This window comes from Scyliorhinus torazame, chromosome 16, assembly GCF_047496885.1.
Source record: "Scyliorhinus torazame isolate Kashiwa2021f chromosome 16, sScyTor2.1, whole genome shotgun sequence".
NCBI classification, from domain to species: domain Eukaryota; kingdom Metazoa; phylum Chordata; class Chondrichthyes; order Carcharhiniformes; family Scyliorhinidae; genus Scyliorhinus; species Scyliorhinus torazame.
The window spans coordinates 44434630-44460825 of record NC_092722.1 but is presented as its reverse complement, the minus strand read 5'-3'; the positions used below and the strand labels follow the sequence as shown (position 1 = coordinate 44460825).

The following is a 26196-nucleotide window of genomic DNA, read 5'->3' as shown; positions in this document are numbered from 1 at the left end:
AGCATCCCCACCTCCAGCTCAACCACCGTTTGGTGCTCCTCCTGGTCCGCCAATCGTCCAATCCTGGGCATCCAGCCTGCGCTCCAGCCGATCGATTGATCGATTCCTTTATCGGATCAACACAGTCCCGTTTCTGCCTAGCGAAGCCCTCTTGAATGACCCGCATCAACTCCTCCGTTGATGGTTGGGCCGTCACAGCAGGGGTTCAAACATCAGCCATATTGACTTCTGCCGCAACCTCCACCCAGCCCTTGCTTGTCTTCTTATTTCTCCCTTTTAGATTCCTTGGGGTTCTTCGTTCCATATACCAATGTGTGGAACCAGTGCCAAATTGACTTCAAATCCAGTGCTCAAAAACGCAAAAATGTCAGGGGGAAAGGTCCAAAAGTCCAGCCAGAGCGGGAGCCACCAAATGCGCGACTTACTCCCCCTCATAGCCGCCACCGGAAGTGTTTCTTAAGTATTATTTTTACTGGTCTCTTTCTCCTCTGTGTTTGTCTGTCTTTGTGTTTGTGCATAGAAGGTGGGGCAAGTTAAAGAGGAGACAATTAGAAATTAGATTGTAACCCGTTGTATTTGTTGCCGACTTAATTATAGTTATTAATGAAAGTTAATGGTGTTTAAATTTACAAACCTGGTGACTGTAATTATTGGGTAGCTAAAAACTTCAGGCATCTTTTTAAATTATGAGTTATTTTCACTATGTTGCTACTCCAAGTCAGGTTGGGTTTTAAATGATTGCACACTAGCCCAGGGTCATAACAATAGGAATACTTTCATTACACAGACTGAAGCGGTTCACCACCATGTTCAAGGGCAATTAACATTGGCCTTCATCAATGATGTAAAGATCCTGAGAATGAATAAATTTAAAAAAAAAAATTTAGAGTACCCAATTATTTTTTCCAATCAAGGAGCAATTTAGCGTGGCCCATCCACCTAACCTGCACATCTTTGGGTTGTGGGGGTGAGACCCACGCAAACACGGGGAGAATGTGCAAACTCCACACAGACCGTGACCTGGGGCTGGGATCGAACTCGGGTCCTCTGCGGCATAGGCAGCAGTGCTAACCACTGTGCCACCGTGCCCATTCTCCCCCCCCCCACCCACCCAAGAATTAATACATTTTTAAAATCTTCCCAGCATGGTACAGGAAATTATTAGATTTGCTCTTGCCGCCTCCTGTTTTCTTCTATTTAATAGAAAATAGCAGGGCAGACAATGGTTCGAGGCTGCTGGTGCATGAGCAAATTCAGCCTAGGCACCCAAATCAAAGATAAGAAGTTGTGACCAGAATTCTACATTTCACTCAGTAATTCTTCAGCCGTTTACTCACCCACTGGACAGGCTTCGAACCTTCCACCCACACAAGTCCTGCACCACTTTGGGATACATCGTAGAGTCACGGGATTTGTTTGTTGCACCCCAGAAAAACAAGCCACCTGTGAGGCAAAGTAGAGGGGAAGGAGACTGGATTACTGACCAATCAAATGTAAACAAAACCATCCAATATTACAAGTGATCTATTCCAAGCTTGTTAAAACAGTCCTCCCAAGTTTTACAAGTTACCATTGGGAAGATACTGTTAGGAAGACCTTGTCCAAGTGCATGAGCCCCAGTCAGCGGATGCTCAAAGTGTATCATAAACAGCAATTAGTTGAAGGACAGACTTGCATTCATACAGCACCAAGAACACTGAAAGGTTCATCACAGCCAAGTGAATTGCATTGGAGTTATAGTCACAATTATGTATGCAAACATTACAGCCAATTTGTGCACAGAAAGAGCCCAGAACATTAAGTAAGATTAGACCGACTAGTTAATCTGATTTAGCAATATTTAGTTGAGGATGGCACTAGACCACTAGCCTTTCAAGAGGGGTGAGCGTCCACAGCATTATTTGAAGAGCAAAGAGGTTTAATAGTACAGGTGAGACTGGTGCAGACATGACAGATTGAATGGCTGCTTCATGCTGCAACAATACTCAGTATTGTGCTGAAGTGTCAACATAACGTATGCACTCAAGTCTTGGGAGTGGAATCGGAACCCTCAACTCTACACAAGAGGTTACGAGTGCTACTGTAAGAAGATACTTCAGGGTACAGTAACTACAACCACGATGGCTGGGGGTGGTGCAAGTATACAAGCTTCAACTCGGCAAGTAGTTCCATTTTAATGCCGCCCTTTCACATGCTGTGTTGAAACTGGGATAATCCCGCCTGATAGCACTCCACTGGAAATGAAATGAGGATCGAGCCCTTCAAGCAATTCGCACTTCATATCTAGTCCACAAGAATACAATGAAGACACGAGTGCATTACTAACCCATTTCATTCACTGCAAATGAGCAGGTGTTTCCCGCGCAGATCTGTACAGCACCTCGACCAGGGAAATCAAACAGCTTAACAAGACGCGGGACCATCTCATCCTTCTGTTCAGTGTGTCCAAGGCGGCCGTAGCCTCCAAATCCCCATGTAAATACTCTCTTCTGTGAATCAAGAGCAATCTAGGAAATGCAAAAAAGATAAAGTGATCACACTCTTCCAACTTTGCAAGGTTGCTGTACCACCTGCACACTCATTGATTGACTGGTGTACACCAGACAAACCTTCAGTGAGGTCACTTGCAGTCACAACTGACATGGACAGTAGTCAATCATCAGGGAGAAGGGGGGTCAGGTGCCACTATGGTCCCAAGAGTCAAATGCAACTTTAAATTATTATTTTTTTTTAATTCTCCACAGATACTGCCAAATCTGCTGACACTTTCCAGCACTTTTTATTTCAGATTTCCAGCAAGCACAATACTTGCATTTATTTGGGCGCCACAATGTTCAGGGAAGGGCATGCGAGTCCCAAATAAACATCAGAATGGAATTTCAAACACAGCTGCCCACCAAATTAGTCTGGAGGTGATCACTTAAGTATTTCCTACCAAAAATAAGAAATCTAGGCAAAATCTATCGGAAGAATTGAAAGTAAGTTATCTTTAAAAAGAAGGGTAGGATGGTGCAGGTCGGGAACATATCATCTACTTGACTGTCGAGAGCAGGGGCTTAATGCTGTTCCATGGGCATTTCTGCAATTTATTACCCATTTTCCTAGAGGTGGTGGTGGACGGGAGCTTCTTCTTGAACTACTTCAACACGTGGAATGTCAATAAAAACTCCAAGTGCAGAAAGGGAGAGACCTGTCGGAGGTTCCCAAGTGCCTGCCAGCCTTGTCCTCATAAAAAGATGGTCACAGATTTGGTGATGTCCTGTCTGGAATGGAGAGGGGCCACTGATAAAGAAGACAGGGCAACATTGGCTTCAACACATCTTCCATTAAATATCTGCAGAACAAGTTCTTCCCTTGATGATGAAGGGAAAAGCAAGAAAATATTTCTCTTTTTATTCCATCCTCCACACACAATTTTCCTTGCAAGGGCATAAATTTGCAGTTTTGTTTCCGTGGGGTGGGGGAAATCTCCTTCCTAGAATAAATCCCTACAGTGCAGAAGGAGGCCACTCGGCCCATCGAGCCTGCACCTATTTCTCAAATAAGCTCTCTACCCATTCCCATTTCCCCCCCGATTTCCGTAACCCCATAACCGAACCTGCACATTCCTGTATACCAAGCATCCACTTAACTTCTACATCTTTGGACTGAGAGAGGAAACCGGAGCACCCAGAGGAACTCCGCAGACACGGGGAGAATGTCCAAACTCCTTGCTCAGAAGAAATGATTTCAGACTGACTCATGTTGCTCTCTAATTGATACCATTATTGGTATGGAGGATGAGATTACAGGTAGGTTACACAGCTGTCTGTTTAGCAAGACAGTCCTGAGCAAAATCATCTCTCCCGTACCGTGTGATTTGCTCCACAGGCCACTTCACGGACAACAACATTTGGTACTGGCAAGATCTGGCCATCTTTTGTCTTCTCCAGGAAGATCGCTACACGCCGTGGCACGACTTCGCAGTCAAATTCAATCCTCTGGGCTCGGGCAATGAACTTTCCATCAGAGTTGTGTCCTGTTTGAAAACACAGTAATTAAAACAGAATTTTACAGCTCAGAAAAAAGCTATTTGGCCAAAAAGGCCTATGCCAGCTCCACACATGTCCCCTCCTAGGTTACTTCATCTCCACCCCCCCTAACAGCATACCGTTCTATCCCTTTTTGCCTCATGTACTGATTTATATGCATCTATGCTAGTTGTCTCACCCATTCCATGTGGAAGAAATTTCGACATTCTCACCATTTGGAAAACAAATATCTCTTCAATTCCTTGTACTGTTTATTAACCATTTTCTGTTAATGCATCCTAATCTTGGGCTCCCCACAAGTAGAAACATCTACCCTATTGAGCTGCTTCATTATTTTAATGAAATAGAAGTTTTTAAGTATTCACCCCATTGGAACAACATTCAGAAAGCATAATTTTTGAGTGTTTTTCCAAAATACCACACAAGGACCACCAGCACAAGATGCTAAATACATTGTAAGCCAAGCAACAAAATTAGATTAGAGAAACAGCAGGAATTAAGGAGCACTGTTCATTTCAAACACTGTAGGACGTGTAGTTTTCGCTGTGTCTCCAGCCCCATTCTGACACGATCAAGACTTAACAATTGGCAGAAAAACAAAAACTTGGGTAAAATATACGGAGGACATTCAAATGATAAATCTGGTTACCATTATCCACATTTCCTTTAGCCGGGGGCGGCACAGTGGTTAGTACTGCTGCCTCACAGCCCCAGGATCCCGGGTCAATTCAGACCTTGGGTAACTGTCTTTTACCCCAGTGTCTGCGTGGATTTCCTCCGGGTGCTCCGGTTTCCTCCCACAGTCCAAAATTGTGCAGGTTAGGTGGATTCGCCATGATAAACTGCCCCTTAGTGTTCAGGGATGCGTAGGTTAGGTTAAAGCGTTATAGGAATAGGGCGGGGAAGTGGGCTTGGGGTGGAGTACTCATTCAGAATGGGTGCAGACTTGATGGGCCGAATAGCCTCCCTCTGTAGGAATTCTATGAATGTTTTAACCAGAGATGCACACATAGTCACCACTTTCTCTCCCCGCCTCCACAGCCCAGTTCTCTCCACTGGTATTGGTAGTGACATGCTAGGATGTGGTTAAGGGCTCCTCTGTGCGCATGGGAGCTCACACAGCAAGTGTTGGAAGGCATCATGACCTGCCTCACAAGGTCATATTTATCCTTTCCAGCAGAAGGATGATGATCAGGCTCCTCCATGTCCACAGCTGGTGAGGACAATGAGAATGCACCTCCTGACAACTTGGCAGAGATTAGCAAACACATTACAGGGATCAAACCAAAGGTTTTCTGGTCTGTTTGGCTGCAGACCACATTTTACCAACTGAGACTTCAGGGAGGATGCATTTATTGCCTTTATGTTGCACAAGCCCAAGGACTAGTGTCAGCATCTCTAGCTCTAGCACAAAGTAAATTTGCCCTACTAATGCAAGGACATAGGAACAGGCCATTCAACCCCTCACATTGATTCCACCGTTCAATTAGATCACGGTTGGTCCGCACCACAACTCCACTTCCCTGATTTTGCTTCATACTATTTACAAAATGCACTGCGGCAGCTCGCCAAGGCGCTTTCCACAGCACATTCCAAATCGCGACCACTACCACCTAGAACAAGCATGGGAACACCACCACCTGCAAGCTCCCTTCCAAACCACATACCATCCTGACTTGTCACTATATTGTTGTTCTTTCAGTCACTGGGCCAAAATCCTGGAACTCCCTCTCCCCTCAGCATTGTGGGGGTACGCACACCACATGGACTGCAGCAGTTCAACACAGCAGCTCACCATCACCTTTCTCAAGGGCAATTAGGGATGGGCAATAAATTCTGACCTTGCCAGCAATGCTCACCTCCCTAGAACAAATTTTCAAAAAATAACACCCCAAAAAAAAACTTTGAAAACTCAAATTTTGCAAGGATCAAATTCCAAATGTATTCCTTACGGGAAGTGTGCTTCTTGGGTAATGTGCACATTCGCAAAACAGAATAAAGCATAGATACTTGCTTTAAAATGTAACAAACCATTCAGCAGTGTGCATGCTGCATGATGGCCAGCCTTCAGCCACTCCAATTACTTGAAATAAAAGTGTACGAGGTTTTCATGACAATAGATCCAGGGATGAGCAGCTTCAGTTATATAGCTAGGTTGGAAATTTGGACTGTCCTCCTTGGAGAAAAGAAGGCAGAGGAGATTTGAGAGATATTCAAAAATCAGAAATAGTCTGAACACAGGGCGCGATCCAATGGCTACGCTGGGCTGAAAAGGCAGCTTGCCGTGGCGCAGCGTTGCAGATGAAAGCCAGGAGACCCTGCTCCTGGGGTGTACCCGGCTCACCACGCCTCGCGAAATCCAACGTGATGTCACGAGACGTTGCAATGTAAATCCCGCCCATTCATACCTGAGGCATTGGGATTCAACCCCTTCGCCTCAGACCTCAGGTGAGTGTCGTTCATTACTGGTCCCCTCAGACAAAACAACAGATCTCCCAGGGCATCGCACCCACTCTCCCACGGGCCGCTGCATGCCCTTTGAGCAGGTTGGTGCCATGGCACTCCTGTATGTGAATATATGAGAGAGAGAGAGAAGAGAGATTCGGTGCAAGGAACTCCCCACTGTACAAAACAGGGCTATGTGCGGCCTCGGCTGCATGTTCTCCATTCAGGCCCCTTATGCAACGCAAGTCGGGTTGAGTAGCCATGTGTTTCTCGGCATTGCAAGCTCCGGGAAATAGGCGGCTAAACGCACTCGCTAGGAGACTTTGTTCCCTTTTTGGAGAATCGCGCCCAGAGTAACTGAGAGACACTGTTCCCATCAGTGGACGATTGAGATCATGAGGACACAGGTTTAAGGTAATTGGTAAAAGTAATGGTGGCATGAGGAAGAACTTGTTCCACACAGCGAGTGGGCTGTAATGCACTGCTCGAGTGTGGCGGAGGCAGGTTCAATTGTGGCATTCAAGAGGGAATTGGATCGTTATCCCAATGCGCAGGGCTACACGGAGAAGGCAGGGGAGTGACACGAGGTGAATTGCTCCTTTGGAGAGCCAGTACAAACACAACGGGTGGACTGGCCTCCTTCTGTGCTGTAACCATCATCTGATTTGGTGTATTTTCCCCCTGATACTGTCTCTTGCAATGTTTTTCATGTACTGAAATTGCAGCTGGAGTGTAATTCAGCAGAAAAACTGATGCCATCAGTCAGAGGCAAGTTGGAACAGGTCAGTGATATCAAAGGTATGCCACTCATTTGTATGACTGGGCAGAGAGGGTTCAACCCACAGACAGCCACACACACACACACCAAAAATCAGGTAGCAAGAAAAAAAAATGTTTTAATCGGTCTTTACTAAATAAAACAATAGCTCATCCTTATTTATATTATGTGCTGTCTCCAGCACCAATACTGAGAAGTGAAGGAGAGGGAGCAATTCTTCAGGCTCCCCTGGTCTTTTTGAGCTGAAAATGCACATACCAAGCTCAGAAACGCAAATGGAATCCTGTTCCAGCTCATTAAACTGCACTTCATGAAATTCATACCCACACAGATTAAAGAGATGAACATTAACACCAGATAACGACCGATAGTCTCAATCTGCCACTGATCTTGTGCGACACACTCATTAAAAGCAGTAATGATTTCTTTGCGAGTTTGTTTTCAAATGTGGGCAACCCGCCCTTCAGTGCAGTTGTAGTGGTGTTCACCATGTTGTGGAGGAAACACATATGCCAACAATATGCAACAGATTAATACATTGAACTGCTTTAATCACTGTGCTAGCTTTAACATTGAACATCATTCCAGGGGTAGAGTACTGCAATCTTGGAAGCAACTGAAATGGCAGTTCTCTAGCTCCCTTCCCCCTCAAAGATTCATGGACGTTGGTACATCTTTAAAAAAAAAAAAATCAATAAAGTTAGTGGACCCAACTCTACAAGAAGCAGATTTTAAAATGTTAAGTACATCTTTCAGCTTCTCCACCATCTGACTGAATTCGGAACCAAATTCATTTGATGGAAGACAGCATCCGGCAACTTCTTTACACAGATCAAATGCAGTGCTATTTGCCTAAGTACGCAATTTTGCAGGTGCAGCCTCGAAAGACCACAAGATCCCCTTTCTAGACAGCAAATTATAAAAGCATGAAGTCAAAAAACAGAAAATGCTGGAAATACTCAGGTCAGGTAGCATCTGTGGAGAGAGAAAGTTAATGTTTCAGGACGATGGGCTTTCAGAATACTTTATTCTATTTACTGCTGTCAAATTTCAGCCAATGGCCTGGTTTAGCACAGCTAAACAGCTGGCTTGTAATCCAGAACAAGGCCAACAGCGCGGGTTCAATTCCCGTACCAGACTCCCCGAACAGGCGCCAGTATGTGGCGACTAGGGGCTTTTCACAGTAACTTCATTGAAGCCTACTTGTGACAATAAACGATTATTATTATTAATGGCCTGGTCCAGCTGCTTAGAAGACTCACAACGGAAACATTTCCTGCTCTTTTACTCTGCTGGGGTAGAACGGGGACAACGTTTCTGCTGTTCCCTCATTTCGCAAAATCCAAGTTACCAATTTCCTACATCGAGTGAAAAACACAAAGGGAGAAGAATAAAAATAATAAATTGTAAATCAGTGGTGCCCAAACTGGGGTTTGTGAAACTGGCGGCCCCATAGGCGACTGGCAAATGCCAGTTCAAAGGCGCAAAGGCTTTTAAAAATTTGCAAAAACAAATAGACCAATCAGAGCCAGGTCCCTGGAGCACTCTATGCTCTTCGGAGAGCCACAACTCCCTTTCCTCTCTTCCCCTACAAAGAGTGCCAGTAGACAACTTTTTCTCTAACCTCTTAATTTCACTATCACATTGCAGTTTAGCCTGGGAGATTGGAACACTTTGCACCCGGATTGGAGGGATAAGGGAGGGAGGACCTCCTTGTGAACCTGCTCCTGACCAAACTCGCCATAAGCAGGTCTAGGCAGCGGGCATCCAAGGGGGTCATCTGACGCAACTGTCTGCCCCTCTACCACAGCTATTCGCAGCCGGGTGTCCCTGCAGAGGGAAGATGTGGTGTCCCCTGGCACCATGAGGCCTTCCATCCATGCTGGGTACCACCAGTATGGGGGTGCCTTGACCCAAACGTGATTAAAGTTTAATTTGTGTTTGTCTTTAAGGTAGTATCCCTTCAAGGTGCTGCCTCTTTAATTTACCGCTCAGCTTATTTAATTTAGTTTATTTGGCGTAATAAAAATCGTTGAATACTTTGGGAGAAGGAATGTAAGTGTATTTGTAGTTTTGCATATTGCCCTCAGTAATTGCAATAAAGCCAAGGATTGATGGTGGACAGTAGTAAGGGGTTCTTTACATCCACCTGAAAGATATGGGGCGGGATTCTCCTACCCCCCGCCGGGGAATCCCCAGGGGAGGCGTGAATCCCGGCCCGCCGGCGGCTGCCGGATTCTCTGGCGGCGTTTTGTGGGCAGGAGGGATTCCCGCCACGCCGGTCGGGCACCGTTGGCAGCGCCCGCCCCCCCCCAACCCGGCGATTCTCCGGGCCCCAATGGGCCGAGCGGCCGTCCATTTTTGGCCAGTCCCGCCGGTGTGAATCACTCAACTCACGCACCGGTGGGACCTGGCAGGTGAGTATGCATGGGCGGTCCTCGGGGGGGGGGGGGGGGGCCACAGTGGCCTGGCTCGCGATCGGGGCCCACCGATTTGCGGGCGTGCTTGTTCCATGGGGGCACTTCTTCCTTCCGAGCTGGGGACTGGCGTGGAGAAGAGAACCCCCCCGCGCATGCGTGAAAATACGCCGGCCGTTCCGCACATGCGCGAACTCGCGCCGTCCCTTCGCCGCCGGCTGGAGCGGCGCCAACCCCTCCATCTTCAACCTAGCCCCCTAGAAAGGTGAGAATTCTCACCTTGGGGGGCTGTTGACGCCGGAGTCATGGGCGCCAGTTTTCCCGCTGGCGTGGGGACTTAGTCCCCAGAAGGGAGAATCCCGACCCAGGTCTAACAATACATCTGAAAGACAGCATTTCTGACAGTGCAGCATGTCAGTCCAGATAAAGTGCTCAAGTCTCTGGAATGGGGGTTGGACCTACAAACCTCCAGACTCAGGTGACAGGACCAAGCCAAGCCTGGGGTCAAATCATTGATGGACACTAGTATACCTATATCCGAACATTACAGAAAGGAAGGAAGACCCATTTTAAATAAAGGGATCCGTATCTCCCATCTCTCAAAATTCTCATCCAGCCAATAGAGAAAACCCTAAAGAAAGATACAAGTCAACAAATACAAAAAAAAAAAAACTTTAAAAAGGAGATAATAGAGATGATGGTCATGCAGTCAATGTGGTGTACACACCTTCCAAAAGGTGTTTGACAAATTGGCTCATTGGCAAATCTGAAAGCCCATGGAATAAAATGGGACAGTGGCATCATGGGTGCGAAGTTGTCTGAGTGAAAGAAAACAGTAGTGATAAAGTTATTTTTCAAACTGGGGTAAGATACCTAATGTGATTCCCCAAAGGTTGGCATTAGGACCACTGGTTTTAGCTATATTAATGACTAGATTTGGGTGTACAGAGCACAATTTCAAAATGTGCAGATGACAAAATTTGTATTGCGAAATGTGAGGCTAACAATAAACTACAAGAGGTCACTGGTCAGGCTGGTGGAACGGATGAACAAGTGGCAGATGAAATGTAATGCAAAATGATGCATTTTAGATGGAAGAACGAGGAGAGGCAATATAAAATGAAGAGTACCATTCTACAGAGGATGCTGGAGCAGAACGATCTGGAGATACATGTGCACCGATCATTGAAGGTGGCAGGGTAGGTCGAGTTTGCGGTTAAAGTGGCATACGGGGTCCTGGGCTTTATCTGTAGGGTTTTAGAGTTCAAGAGTAAGGAAGATATTGTGAAGCTTTATAAAAGCTTTATTCTGTCTCAATTGGAGTAGTGTGTACAATTCTGGGCACCAGACTTTAGGAAGGATGTGACAGCATTAAAGAGTGCAGCAACGGTTTAGACTTCAGTGATGAGGGGCTTCGACTACGCAGATAGAACAGAGAAGTTTGGGCTGTTCTTTTCAGAGAAGGTGGAATGCTTTGCCCGTGATGCGGTGCAGGCAGATTCAATTGCAGCCTTGAAAAAGAATTAGATGATTTCTGAAGCGAGAACATTTGCAGGCCAAGGGAAAAAGGTGGAACTGGTACTAGGCAAGTTGCTCTTCCAAAAGACTGGCATGTACATGAAGGGCGGAGTAGCTTGCTTCTGTGCTGTACCAACAATGATTCTATTGTATAAAATAGAATACTGAACATGCTGCATTGACCAATAGGATGGATACATGTACTTTACTTGGTACAATGAACAATTGGCAATTAGACATCAAGCAAAATGTTGGATTTACAACATCCCCCATGCCATCAGGTTATCTCAAAGCACTTCGCACCTAAAGTACAGTTATTCATACTGATAAAGGCATCAGTCAATATTCACAGTGGGACCCCACCGCCCAAAGAAAGCAAGGGTGATGAATCAATTTGCGGGATTTTTGCATTAAAATGCTCACTTGTAGTTGGCCGAGGGAGGGAGATTGGCTAGGCGAAAGTTCTTAAAACTTGTGCAGGTAGCAGAATGGCATTTTGGAAAAAACTCAAGTACCAAGACACATTGGTGCTATGTTTAAAAACGCATGTGCACACATACCAAGCTGGCCGTACTCTGGATGACCAAAAGAATACAGGTTTCCTTTGCAGTCAGCAATCATACTGAATTCTGCACCACAGGCAATTTTTACAATTGGTTGGCCATTGTACATTATCTGGAAAAAGAAAAGACACGAGCATAAACAAACTAATTGATCGAGCGTACAAATAACATTACTAGAGCACGGTTTTAATTGCACCAAATAAAATTATTTTTCTACATTCTCTATAGTCTAAATGATTGTTCTGTGGATCAGGCTACTTCATGGGAAACAAAAAGTATTTGATCATAAAAGTAAATTGATTTTACATGTATTCAATTAACCCTCCCCACATCTTTTGTGAGCAAGCAACGCTTATGCTAAATATTGGGGGGGGGGGGGGGGGGGGTGGACTTAGAAGTTGCCAAAAAACCAAAACCACATTAAACCAGACAAGTGAAGGAAGGCCAAACCAAGCCTTCAAAACTTAAATTTAGAGTATCCAATTAATTTTTTCCAATTAAGGGACAATTTAGTGGCCAATCCACCTACCCAGCACATCTTTGGGTTGTGGGGGCGAAACCCACGCAAACATGGATACATGGCTGTGTTGAGCATTACTTCAGGATATTGCACACTTTTCCAACTGCCAAGTTGATATTATCCAGCTTCAATTCAAAAGGATGTAATAAACAATACCGTACATAATATTCTCTAGCAGGACAAGGTGCATAGCAGCACTGATGTTGTCAAATATATAATGATCTGCAGTCAGTTCTGTACTCCCTAAACCAGTACATCAATATTACCATTAACGCCAGAAAATTGTTAATGCCACTGGCTTTACTGTTCATTAATCTAATTTAATGGGACATGAAATGGCAGTATTTCAGCACAGATGTTCAGTAGATACTATGTTACTGATAAAATCTACATAAAATAAAAAACACAACATCCAAGAGAGGGGAAACAGGATAAAACATACAAGTAAAAGGGCAAGAGAAGGTTCAGGAACACTGCCAGAAAATGCATGGTGAGGCCAAGATCAGGCATGGCCGTCTTGTCAAAAGTTGAACAGCCCTGTTAATATTCTTTAAACACATGTTAAGCGTGGTTCACTTGAGTAAGTTTCCAAAGGGCTTCTAAAACCTAGGGAAACCTGTGCAAGCTCAAGATTAGAAGGGAGGAAATTGGAAATAGTGAGCAAACCGAGACGGGGTAGAGGAATGGGTAATAATATCGATCAGGGAAAGAGTTTGTCAAAATTGATTGGGCTTGGTTTACCTGTGAAGGACAGGGTTCCGCTTCAGTCTGGTTTCCGAGGCCAAGCTGTCCCATTTTGTTCTCACCAAAGGCAAAAACGGTTCCATTTTCTATACACAGATAAAAGCGAAGACAACTTAGTAATTACAAAAAGAACCAAAGCCTACACTGCAAGAGTCAGTCTTCAGTGAAGGGGATTAACAGAGTTACAATAAGAATCTCGACAGACATTGGTGAATAGCTACATCCAGGATAGAGTCACATTATCAAGAGCTGGTACAATTTTAAAGTCCACGCTCTGCTGCCTCACGGCGCTGAGGACCCAGGTTCGATCCTGGCCCCGGGTCACTGTCCGTGTGAAGTTTGCACTTTCTGCGTGGGTTTTGCCCCCACAACCCAAAGATGGGCAGGTTAGATGGATTGGCCACATTAAGTTGTCCCTTAATTGGAAAAAAAAATAATTGGGTACTCCAGATGTAAAAAAAAACAACTATTTTAAAGTCCACTGCTCATGTTACTCATTTAGAACTCAAGTGTTGAAATTGATGACTTGATTAGGATTGTCTTCTTTCAGATCCACCCTTTCTTGCCAGCCAGCTTCCCTCTGGTGTCTGCCAGTGACCCCTTCACTTTCACCGAGAACTTGCACCCATCTTGGGCAGGCAGTTAGCCAATAGTGCACCGCATGGGTTGTCAAAAAAATGGGGAGGAGAGGGTTTGGCATTTGCCTCCTCTTTGGTATCTATCCTAGTCGTATAACCTTGGATCAGACTAGGTCCCTAGTCTGAATCTGGTGAAACAATGGCTGAGTTACGACAATTGATCTATGCATTAGAGAACAAGGGAGAAAGAAAACTAGGCAAGTGTCCGCCTTTTGATAAGTTTTGTCCAGTAAATTCTGCCGGCAACAGCTGTCTGACATCAAGTAGAGAAAATGGAGATCAGCTGAACCGCCAATCTTTATTTCAATGCCTGGACGTTTGCAGAAAAGACACCTAAACACTGACAGCGGTCAAACTATACCCCAGCACTAATCCTTCAGGAGAGGCGATAAAAACATTAGAACGAAAGCTTGTTTTGCAGCAATAGGGCAACTGCTTTTTAAATACATTCTATGCAGCCAAGTCAGAATCACTCCCTTTTCTGGTCTACCAGCAAGGAAGAAATCAGAGTACAGATACAAGTAAACAGTCGTTATTTTGATCCAAGGTTATACGATTAGGATAGATACTAATTTATGCAACAGTGACAACTGGCATCATTTCGAAAACTGAAAACTTTCCTAAGTTACATATTGTCCAGTACAGATTAAAAAAGGATCACAAGGATTACTCCCTTAGCTTATTTGTTATTTAAAAGCTATACAGCTGTCGCATGTGCAGTTACAAATCATTTGCAATTTTTCATATGAAATTCTCCCCTATCTAATTGGCTCAGTGAGTTCTCAATGGTTCCAGCGAGCCCAGTAAGGCCCTGGTCTTATCCCCATGTCCCTGCAGTCACTCTGGCCACTGTGTTCTTTTCAATAGAAATCATTGATAAGCAGACAATTTTTTCCTCTCTCTTCCCCCCCCCCTCCCATCACATTCCCTGGGGGCGAACTGTAGCATCTCTTGGTTGATTCAGCAAAGTGCAAGGGGTGCAAGCTGGGGCCTTTTGAGCCAAGTCTGCAATTGCTTTAATTTACACTGTTCACCCCCAGAGTTCTATAACTGGAAACTAAAAGCTGCACCAAGCACAGAACAAAAAACACATGCACAGGTCTGAAGCCTCAAGAGAAGGTAACTAAATAGGTAATTTCATCAGAAATACTGAAGACTTTGTGTGTTCCACATCAGAGAACAGCACTGTTGCTTGCAGGAAAATTTATAGATGAAAATTTGCACCATAGCACCCAAAAGACAGCCAGCCACTTCAATGAACAGGAAATTAAACACATGGATCTGGCAACAATCAGCCAAGGGACCCCCACATCAACTGCTCTGCTTCATTTCCTCTTGAATAAAATGGACATCATTGAACTCTATGCTGAAGCCTTTCAACCATAAGCTCCCTGGAAGATTTTAAAACCCACAAGATTTAAATTCAATCAAATAGGATTAAACAGAATTCGCCATGCAGAAGATGAAAAAAATGTCTGAAAGTCTTAGCTGCAATGTTACAGACCTAAACACCCAATTAAAAGCGTGTTTAGCATGACCTTAACACAAAATTTCTTCCAGCTACCTCAAGGCCAATTGTGCTCTCTTAAGTCTTCTACTCTTGGACCTGCATCACAGAGAGGCACTATTGGGGATGTGGGCATTCTGCTTTAAGATTCCACCGTGCCTTTGAAGGGGCAGTCTAGAGTTCCACCTTGTCTTGTAACTTTCAAAATTATCCAGCAAACTGCAGAGAGAAGCGATAACATTGTTCACTGCCCCCCAATGAAAGCTATCTGGCCTTGTTGGATGGGTGGAACAGCTGCTGCTGTTCAGAATGTTCTGTAATCCCCTTTGCATGTTGTTACTGCACTCATTAACACCATACATTGTAGTTGCTACTTTTCAGACAATTTTGTACCTTAAATGATATCTCTACATGGTTTCTCAGTTCTGTTTTATGATACATGGTATACAGACACTTATTTACAATTCTGCTGCAAAGAACCCCTCAATATTCCTGAATTTAAGATTGACTGACAGGTTTGAACACAAACTCCTATAAGAATTTCTTATAGAACACCAATTTTAGGCATATGTTAAATATTAGTCTCACCTGGAAAAAGGCAATCTTCCCTAAAGGGGATAAGTGAATGAGCAAAGTACTGCAAACACTACTGTAAAATGCATTTCTCGTTCTGGCGTCATGATAAAGACTCACTTTCAAGCCTCCAGTGTGCTCTGACAGTTACCTGTTAAACAGAGACTGTGATTACGCCCACAAACTCCTGCAACTATTGTCTGCTCTTTGAGAGCCTCGATGAGTTTGGGAACCTCTCCACGCTTTGTGTCGCCGTGTCCAAGCTGACCTTTCTCCCCTCGACCTAAGAGAAGGCAAAAGAGACAAAGGATGAAGAACATTTAAAAAATGACCTTTAGTACACACTATGTAGCCGACATTTAAATGGGGGCGGCAAGGGTCTCGGTTGCTGGCTGGTGAGCATCATGCCTCCTCTTTTCGGGAAGGCTCGCTGATTGCCAATCAAGCCCTTAAACTGGGTAGAAGAAGGCTTTCTCTTGGATTAAAGGACCTCGGGGTAGAAATCCCACTTTTCTTTGTTCAGTAGTGCCAGAGAGGCAGTGAATGCTGCAGGTGCCGAAGCAAAGGATTGCCACTCCCCAGGCACAGATGAGTGATGGCAGGAGGTGGGGTTCACGGAGGAGGGGTGGGTGCAGGGAGTGTGCAGCCAGAGCGGGAGCTGGCTCTCAGTGGAGCTCCCCCTTCCCAAAGTCAGGTCCCTCGATCGGGCACGGATTGCCTTTGAGCGAGAAGGCTGTTCACCAGGGTGGATACGGGACGTTAGCAGGATCCTCACCTGCCAGATTAAATATCCTTCTGCCAAATCTGCTTTGGGTAAAGGTCATTAAATTCCACCCTATAGTGCTACATTAGTAAGACAGCAGGCTGCACATGCAAGATTAGTAAGTGCAATTCCCATGGTGCACTTGTAATACACTGAATTTTCCAACCTTATTCCGTCCATTATAAAATATATCACTTACGCAACTCAATCATTTAAGTAAATAGAACTGGCAAGGCAGTATGAAACCTTGCAGCTCAGTCACAATTATGAACCAGAAACATGCAAGATGGTCAAGAGTATATTTGGGAAGACATTGAAGAGGGGTCTCCATTTGCTGCAGGGAGGAGGGGGGGGGGGGGGGGGGTGTAAAAGACGGGTCCATAAATACAAGACGGGTGCCTTGGGCAGCACAGTGGTGGAGTGGTTAGCGCTGTTGCCTCATGGCCCAAGGACCCCGGTTGATTCAGGGTCACTATCCGTATGGAGTTTACACATTCTCCTCGTGTCTCACCCCCCACAACCCAAAAAGATGTGATAGGTGAATTGGCCACATTAAATTGCCCCTTAATTGGGGGGAAGAAATTGGGTACTCTAGAAAAAAAAATTTAAAACAAAAGAAGGGCACTAATAAATCAAACAAGAAATTCAGGAGAGACTTATTTACCCAGAAACCTATCAGAATGTGGAACTTTCTACAAGTAGTTGAGGATAATAGTATTGATTCATTCAAATTGTAAGCACATGAGAAACTAAAAAAGTGGCTGGCACCAAGCTAGCATGTTCTACTTAAAGGGAAGGCGTTTAGTGTTCGAATAGTTGCGGATAGTTTTTCAGGAAATGAATGTTACCCATGCTAACAGGGCTAGATGAAAAGGGCTGGGAGGATGCTTGTGTGGAATATGAACACAAGTATGGACCGTTTGGGGTCAAATGACCAATTTTGGTGCTGTGAATTTCACACATGCCAGGTTGAACAGAAAGACAAGAGGAACACCTAATTCACCTATTTCCAAATAACAGGTCAAGCATTTTGTCAACAGCAAGATAAATCACTTTCAGCTTTTAAGATAATTAAATGCTAGAAGTTTAGAAGTGCAGGTGAATATCTGCATGCAAACTTGATGAGAAGGCAGCTGATTCAAGTGCTAAAAAGTGTAAACCGATCAGGGTGCACCAAGTTTGCAAACTCAAACACTGCTCCACAACTCGCACTCGTTCCATTTCCGGCTACTCACCCCAGCTCCAGATCTTCCCTTCTGTCGTAATGATGAAATTGTGAGCAGCACATGATCCCGATGATACCGTCCGCACCCGTATTCCTGAAAGACATCCGTAACGATTTGGGCTCCACAGATTCTGCCCCAGGTTACGGTATGCGGCTGAAACAATTAAAGCGGAAACAATTAAAGCGGGTTTAGCTACAAGCCATTGCCAAACACAAGAAAATAAAGCGATGCGACATAATTGCCTGACTGACATTTCCGTCATTTTCCAGTCACAAACAGAAAATTACTGGCTGTGATTACAGCAATTAACAGGCTTATGCAAACGTTGTGGTCACCCAAGTTGCACCTCAAAAAAAAATCAACCATATTATTACTACTGATTGAGAATCAATCTGCATACTGCAAATAAAATGATTATCTAATAAAAACAGGCAAAAGAACACTACCATACAAGTCTATTCTTATTCGAATTATCTGTTAATGCGTATTTTAAGTCCAAAACAGTGATATTCTAAGTATCCAGATGAATTTCAAATTAAGCAATTTAATTAGATGATTTTTCATACAAATCTCAGCTCTTCAGCAGATTCTGGAGTTTTGTATCATTCATAGTTACAATTTAAGCAAACCGCAAGTGACAGCAATCTGAGACATATGGGGGCCAAATTCAACAGCCCCGTAAACATGCAGAGGGACCTATATACAATTAGCTCGTGTCCATTGGCGAGGTGCTGCATTGCACTCAATGCCTTGCTGGCTCACTTCAATGATTTCAGCCTCAAGCCAGCAGCAACCATACTATTGATTGGCTGTTGGCTGCCTAGAAATCAGCAGGAGTCAATACAGTGAATGGCTGGCACCACCTAAAGCCAACATGTTCTACTTAAAAGGAAAGGTGCTTTGTGTTTGGAGCAGATGCGGACAGTCTTTCAGGAAATAAATGTCACCTGGGAAACATTGAAAAACGTCACAGCATGGCTCCCAGGGTTTCTGGATGCTGAACAAGTGGTCTTAGTTAAGGAGGTAGGAATAAGAAATGTCCTGCATCCACAGGGGCCCAGGAGGCACTCCAGACATGCTCAGATCACTATCGGAGCAAATTGCAATGGAGGTCAATGCCAGAAGCCTGGCCTAGGACCTGGATGTGATGCCACAAGAAGTCCAAATGACCTCACATGAGTAGTTAAGGTCAGTGAATGCACCTTCAAATGCCTTTTCCTATCAACTGCACCACTGACCTCAGACTTGCTCAATGCACAACACCTCCATCACTTATGTACCCTAAATCTTTATCAATCAGGCTTATGTCTGACATTCATATGCTTAAGGCAAGTCTCACACCTGCATCCTCACTGTTGCACGCATTGCTGCTATTAAAGCAAGACAGCCCAGTGGCACACTTCTGAGGTCAAAGTGATAACACAATGAGAAGCAGAAGATTGGAGGTAAACCTGCAAATCTGAGCTGCCAGGCAGGAGACAGTGTTGGCTTTTATTGGGACAGCCATTGCTGAGGCTGTAGCCAAAAGGTGGGGATGAAATCACTAACAATGAGTGTATCCTTATATCTCATCCTGCAGATTTCCGTCTTGCAAAGTACAGCTTGCTACCATGCAAACTCTGCTGTCACCGTGGTTGTGAATTAGTCTGCCAGGAGGCATGCAGGGTGGCCCATCACTTCAACCAGCTGTCTTCCAAGAGGTTAACTCAGGTTGTTAAGATGCAGCCCAAGGATTCATTCTCTCGTCAACGATCTTCCTGCCAGCTAGCCCTGGTTCCTGCTGCCCATACAGAAGTGGTGCAGTCCCAAGCCAGGCATTTAAGATTTCCCTCCAGTCACCTGCAGTGTCTTCCACAAAAATCAGCAACCTTCCACTAGCCATGCTGTAGTCAAAGGGTAGGACTATGTAGGAGCACTAGGACTCGCAAAAGCACAGGGAGACAGATATTAAGGGAATGCACAAGGCCAATTATTGACTTTTGTATGCATTACAGCAGGGAGAATGTGCAAACTCCACATGGACAGTGACCTGAGGCTGGGATGGAATATTTATTTTATGCTGGCTTTGATTTTTGCATTGTGGCTGGGTGCTGTGATAGTCAATGACAACGGGAAGGTATAGGACAGTTTGTTAATGGTGAAAATGAGGTTGCAGTTACTGTATTGCACTTGTGAGAAATTCTTCACAGTCTGGGCAAAAAGACATTGTGTTGGTTGCCTCCTTCCTCCGCTACTCACAGTATAGCTACTACAAGAGTTGTCATCTCATGACAGCAAAGTTGAGCAGTATGCAACAGGCCTGCACAAACCTTAATACTGCTGCCAGGTAGTGGAGGGTTCTTCTAGAATGGTCCAGACAAAGTTAGCATGCCAGTGGTCTGCTCTATCATATTTCATTGCACAGCTTTCTTTTTATGCATGCTGCTCACTGGGATCACCGGTCATTTTGTCAGCAGCTAGCCCTGGTCACCCAGTAGCCACTCCCTAATTACAGGTAGCACAGTGGGCTGCCATAGAAAGAAGGATTTAGGATTGTTACCAGACAACTGGCATAATTTATTTTTTTTAATAAACATTTTATCGAGGTATTTTTGGTATTGTAACAACAACAAAATAAACGATGTACATGATACTATAGACATGGTGCAAAAGTCCCTTTATTAACCCCCTACTCTAAGCTAAACTAACCCCCCCCTTCTGATGACTATTAATTTTCCACGAAGAAGTCGACGAACGGTTGCCACCTCCGGACGAACCCTAACAGTGACCCTCTCGAGGTGAACTTCATTTTCTCCAAACAGAGAAAGCTGGCCATGTCCGATAGCCAGGTCTCCGAATTCAGGGGCTTTGAGTCCCTCCAAGCTAATAGTATCCGGGCTACCAGGGGAGCAACGGCCAGAACGTCTGCCTCTTTCTCCTCCTGGATTCCGGGGTCTTCCGACACCCTGAAAATCGCCACCTCTGGACTCAGCACCACCCTTGTTTTTAACACCATGGACATGACATCTGTAAACCCCTGCCAAAATCCCCTAAGCTTCGGACATGTCCAGAACATGTGGACATGGTTCGCTGGTCCACCCGCACATTTTGCGCATCTGTCTTCCACCCCAAAGAATCTGCTCATCTGGGCCACTGTCATGTGAGCCCAATGAACGACCTTGCATTGTACCAGGCTGAGCGTCCGCCCATAGACCATCCTCTGTCTCTCCTCCCAGCTCCTCCTCCCACTTGCGCTTCAGCTCCTCGGTCTGCGTCTCCTCTGACCTCAGAAGTTCCTTGTAAATGTCAGAGATGCTCCCTTCACCTACCCATCCTCTGGAAACTACTCTGTCCTGAATGCCCCTTAGCAGTAGGAGCGGGAAGGTTGACACCTGTTTATGTAGGTGTCCCGCACCTGCAGATACCCGAATTTGTTTCCCCTCGCCAACCCAAACTTCTCCAGCGCCCTCATACTCGGAAAGCTCCCAGCTATAAACATAACCCCCATCCTCTCAATCCCTGCTCTCTGCCATATCCGGAACCCCCCATCCATACTTCCCGGGGCAAACTGGTGATTATTACAGATTAGGGACCAGACCAATGCTCCCTCTGCTCCCACATGTCTCCTCCATTGACCCCAGACTCTCAGGGCCACCACCACCACGGGGCTGATGGAGTACCGTGCCAGTAGGAATGGCAGAGGCGCAGTTACCAACGCCCCCAGACTGGTGCCCTTGCATGAAGCCGCCTCCATACGCTCCCATGCTGACCCCTCCCCCACCACCCACTTCCTGATCATGGCTATATTCGCCGCCCAGTAATGGTTACTAAAATTTGGCAGTGCCAGCCCGCCCTCTCCCCGACTCTGCTCAAGCATTACCTACCTTCCTTACTCGCGGGGTCTTGCCCGCCCAAACGAAGCCAGTGATCACTTTGTTGACCCGTTTAAAAAAGGACAGCGGAATAAAGATGGGAAGACATTGAAACACGAACAGGAATCTCGGGAGGACCGTCATCTTCACCGTCTGCACCCTCCCAGCTAGTGACAACGGAAGCGCGTCCCACCTTCGGAAATCGTCCTTCATTTGGTCTACTAGTCGGGCCAGATTTAATTTATGCAGCCAGTCCCATTCCCCCAATCGCCTCTCCTGTCCTCGCCTGGATTGCAAACATCTCACTTTTCCCCATATTCAGCTTATACCCCGAAAACTGGCCAAATTCCCCTAGAATCCTCATAATTTCTTCCATCCCCTCTATTGGGTCCGATACATACAGAAGCAGGTCGTCTGCATAGAGCGAGACTCTATGCTCCACAACCCCCCCCCCCCAGACCAGACCCTTGAGGTTCTCAGAGCAATCTCAACGGCTCTATAGCTAGCGCGAACAGCAGTGGGGAGGGGGGGCTTCCCTGTCGAGTCCCCCAGTGCAGTCTAAAATAGTCCGATGTCCTATTCGTCCGTACACTTGCCACAGGAGCCCGATACAGCAACCTGACCCAGTCAATAAAGTCCCGCCCAAATCCGAACCGTCCCAGTACCTCCCACAGATAATCCCATTCTACCTGATCAAAAGCCTTTTTTGTATCCATTGCGATCACTACCTCCACTTCCATACCTTCTGGGGGCATCATGATCACGTTTAACAACCTTTACCCTCAACAAACCCCGTCTGGTCCTCCCCAATAACGTCCGGAACACAATCAGCGAGGACAAAATTTTGGACAGCAATTTGGCATCCACATTCAACAGGGATATCAGCCTGTAGGAGCCACACAGCTCCGGGTTCTTGCCCCGCTTCAGAATCAGCGAAATCGTGGCCTGTGACATCGTCAGGGGCAGCACCCCTCTTTCCCTTGCCTCATTGAACATCCTCATCAACACCGGCCCCAATATCCCAGAGAACTTTTTATAAAACTCCATTAGGTGTCCGTCCGGCCCCGGGGCTTTACCCGACTGCATGGCCTTCAGACCCTCCACTACCTCTTCCAGCCCGATCGGGGCCCCCAGCCGTTCTACCAGCTCCCTGTCCACCTTTGGGAAATTCAGCCCCTCCAAGAATTGCTTCATCCCCTCCGGCCCCGTAGAGTGTACCGGCCTATACAGCGTACCGGCCTATACAGCCTACTGTAGAAATCCCCAAACGCCTTATTCAACCTTGCTGAAACTCCAACCAGGTTCCCATCTCCGTAATTTGCTTTCCCTATCTCCCTGGCTGTCTCCCTCTTTCTAAGCTGCTGTGCAAGCATTATGCTGGCCTTTTTGCCATACTCATAGATTGCCCCCCCTCGCCTTTCCCAGCCGCTCCACCGCCCTCCCTGTGGTTAACAAGCCGAACTCCGCCTGTAGCCTCCGCTGTTCCCTTAAAAGCCCTGCCTCTGGAGTCACCGCATATCTATCGATCTGTAGTATCTCCTTTACCAGTCCGTCTCTCTCTGCCCTGTCCACCTTCTCCCTATGGGCCTGTATCAAGATCAGCTCCCCTCTGACCACCGCCTTCAATGCTTCCCAGACCACCACTGCTGAAATTTCCCCCGTGTCGTTGACCTGCAGGTAGGTTTGAATACATTTCCTCAGCCGCTCGCACACCTCTTCGTCAGCCAAAAGTCCCACATCTAACCTTCAGTGCGGGCGCTGGTTGACAACTGGCATAATCTATATGATTCACTGCCAATGATCAAATACCAACTGGATCCCAAGGGAGTGGAATGCCTTTTAGTTCCAGCACGGGTAATTTATGACATCTGTAAGTTGTGCATTAAGGACACTCTACACCCCATACAAACCTATGAGCTTGCTCCACCTGCCTGTCTTTGGCAAGTTACCATGCCAGAGGTGACAAATGTCAGTGACGATGTTCTAACTGTGGTTCAAGCGGTTCATATATGGTTCCTCGCTGAGGTTCAGGTACAGGAAATGCTCCCTGTACACCCTGGGTGGATCTGGACTCTTGCTGAGAACCCTTAAATAAAAGAACTAGGAGCAGGAGGCAATTCAGCCCCTCGAGCCTGCTCCACCTTTCAATACGAACATGGCTGATCTAATCCTAGCCTCAGCCCCACCTTCCGGCCTGTTCCCCATAACCTTCATCCCACTACTAACTAAAAACCGATCCATCTCCTCAAATTTGTTTAGTGTTCCGGCATCCACTGCTCTCTACGGTAGCAAATTCCACAGATTCATGACCCTTTAGTGAATTCTTCCTCATTTCATTTTTAAATCAGCCATCCATAGCTGAAAAATATGACATTTTGTTCTGGAAAGTATTCTAGAACTTTCTAACAGCTTGTCCTGCTCTCCAAGTGTGCTCCTCATCCCCATCAGCATTTGAATTCCAAGGGTCCAAAACACAAGCACGAATGAACCCGATTTCTCACCCAGTGTGGTCGCGCTTGAGGCGATCTGCACCGGCGGCAAAAAGTCACCAACCCAGCTTCACATTCGGAAGTGTAGTGTCCTACCTTGCTGCTTAGGAACTTCTTTACGACCAATCAAGTCCCAGTTTGTGGCTCCACAGATAAGAAGCTGACCTTTGCACTTGGATCCTTCCAGTTTCTGTGGGAAAGCATTAAGAGAAACATTCAGGAGCGCAAGAGATTACAAGTAGCAGTCATGGCATCAGGCAAATTGTAGGGGAGCAGGAGCAAGGCAGTCAAATACAAATGTTCCTTCATGTAGAAATCTGAGGTGATGGGTTGTAAAATTAAAATACAGCTGTGGTGGACATCCATTAGAACTAGCACGTGGTTTCCCACTCCATATATATCAGCAATGTTAGACCCAACACCTTTAATAAAGGCAGTTTTGGTCGCCACTTGCGCTGTCCATCCCCCAACCCACAAAAGTGCAAAGCCAAGCAACAGAACTCTTGAAAGGTATAGAATTACATAGAATTTTCAACACAGAAAACAGGTCATTCAGCCCAACTGGCCTATTCTAGTACTCATGTTCCGCAAAGGCCTCCTCGCTCCCAGTATTGCCAGAAATAAAAGCAGAAAATGCTAGAAACTCTCAGCACTGCTGAGCCCTAATGAAAAGTCAGAGACTGGAAACATTAATTTTGCTTCTCGCTCTCTACAGATACCACCAAACCTGCAGTTATTCCAGCATTTTACACTATATTGTTACTTGTTACACAGAAGCTACTTGCTACATGGCAGAAATCTGAAACAAAAACTGAGAAAAACTCCACCCCTGGAGTGGGAACTCTCCTGATGTCGACTGCCCACCGTGCTTCTATCATCGTATTCTTGTTTGCACACTTGTAGCTTTTCAAACGACATTTTGGCAAGTTACGTGATTTGGTTGCTGTCATTTGAGACAATCGGCACACCACAATCTTCTGTGCGCCAAGGCCAACGGACAAAACCACCAGGTTTGAGCTCAGAAAGTTTAGTTCATAGGATTGCAACAGATTTGCACGAGAAAGTTCTTAGGCACGAGAACTTCCTGCAGCTATTTCATCTGCGTGTCAAAACCTGTGACAAACTCATTTAAAACAAAAACACCTTCCAAAATCAGCCCCATTACAAAAAAATCTAAATATGGATCAGCCCACTTCTGTGGATTTATTTTCTGCATCTGCTTCAAAACAGTAACAAAAGTCTGCCATGAGTCAGTGCTCTCGTTGATCAAGCTAGGTCCCTCTGAATAAAGCACAAAGGCATGTCTTAAAGACATCCAGTTGTGCTGTAGATGATTTGAGCACAAGGCACCGTGAAGAGGGGCCCATGCACTGTACTTGAAGCCTATTCTTAATGATAGTGCCAGTGCTGCCATTTCCCTACATTGTATGATCTGTTCAGCTGGCCGCACTGCCAGAGATCACGTAACTATTTTAATGGGCCTTTTCCATTTCCTGTTGGTTCCGAAATCTCCCGAGACCAGTTATTAGATGGGCCAAGTCAAATTTAGTACATCTATGGCCGATTTCATACAGAAAGCTCCGATGGTAAAATGGCCTTTCTTTCGCAAAAACACAAATTCAGGAATGTGTTGGCAAATTGCAACTACATTTAATCTACAAAGTCCAACACACTGTAAAACCAGGTTTTATTTTTGTTTCAAATTTCTAGAATCCATATTGAAGCTAATTTATAATATATTGTGACAGGATGCAATGACACAGCTCATCATTGGTGAATGCAGTCTTTATCCTGCTGCAATAATTAATATTGAAAAACTTTTACAATTTGGTCCTGCCTCTGCCACATTATTCCACTCCACCCTGCTACCAAGTGTTGCTACTGATTTGTGCACATGCTTTATTCTAGACTGCACCATACTTGCAAACGGACAGTCACGCACAGTTCTCCACATTACAATGAGATGCTTAGTGACAGGGTAGAATGTGAGCTTATGGGCTGAGGGGTGTTTTTCATACAGCGGGTGGGGCTGGTCTCTCTGGCTATGGAGGCTTGTGTGATGCCCGGAAGACATATCTGCAGGAGAGGATCCCATACATCTTGGTGTATTTCCTCAGCAAAATGCACTTTATT

General features: G+C 45.5%; 1 protein-coding gene across 1 annotated transcript in view; it reads right to left on the bottom strand.

Annotated features, from left to right (window-relative positions):
* rcc2 (regulator of chromosome condensation 2) overlaps positions 1–26196 on the bottom strand; it is a 51040-nt gene that overhangs the window by 19418 nt on the left and 5426 nt on the right. The window contains exons 3-10 of the mRNA XM_072478417.1: positions 24160–24253; positions 17733–17876; positions 15886–16017; positions 13014–13102; positions 11750–11864; positions 3852–4018; positions 2327–2507; positions 1338–1443 (exon numbers count right to left, since the gene is read on the bottom strand). Of these exons, the coding sequence (XP_072334518.1) occupies positions 1338–1443; positions 2327–2507; positions 3852–4018; positions 11750–11864; positions 13014–13102; positions 15886–16017; positions 17733–17876; positions 24160–24253 (1028 nt within the window). The remainder of the gene's footprint in view (positions 1–1337; positions 1444–2326; positions 2508–3851; positions 4019–11749; positions 11865–13013; positions 13103–15885; positions 16018–17732; positions 17877–24159; positions 24254–26196) is intronic.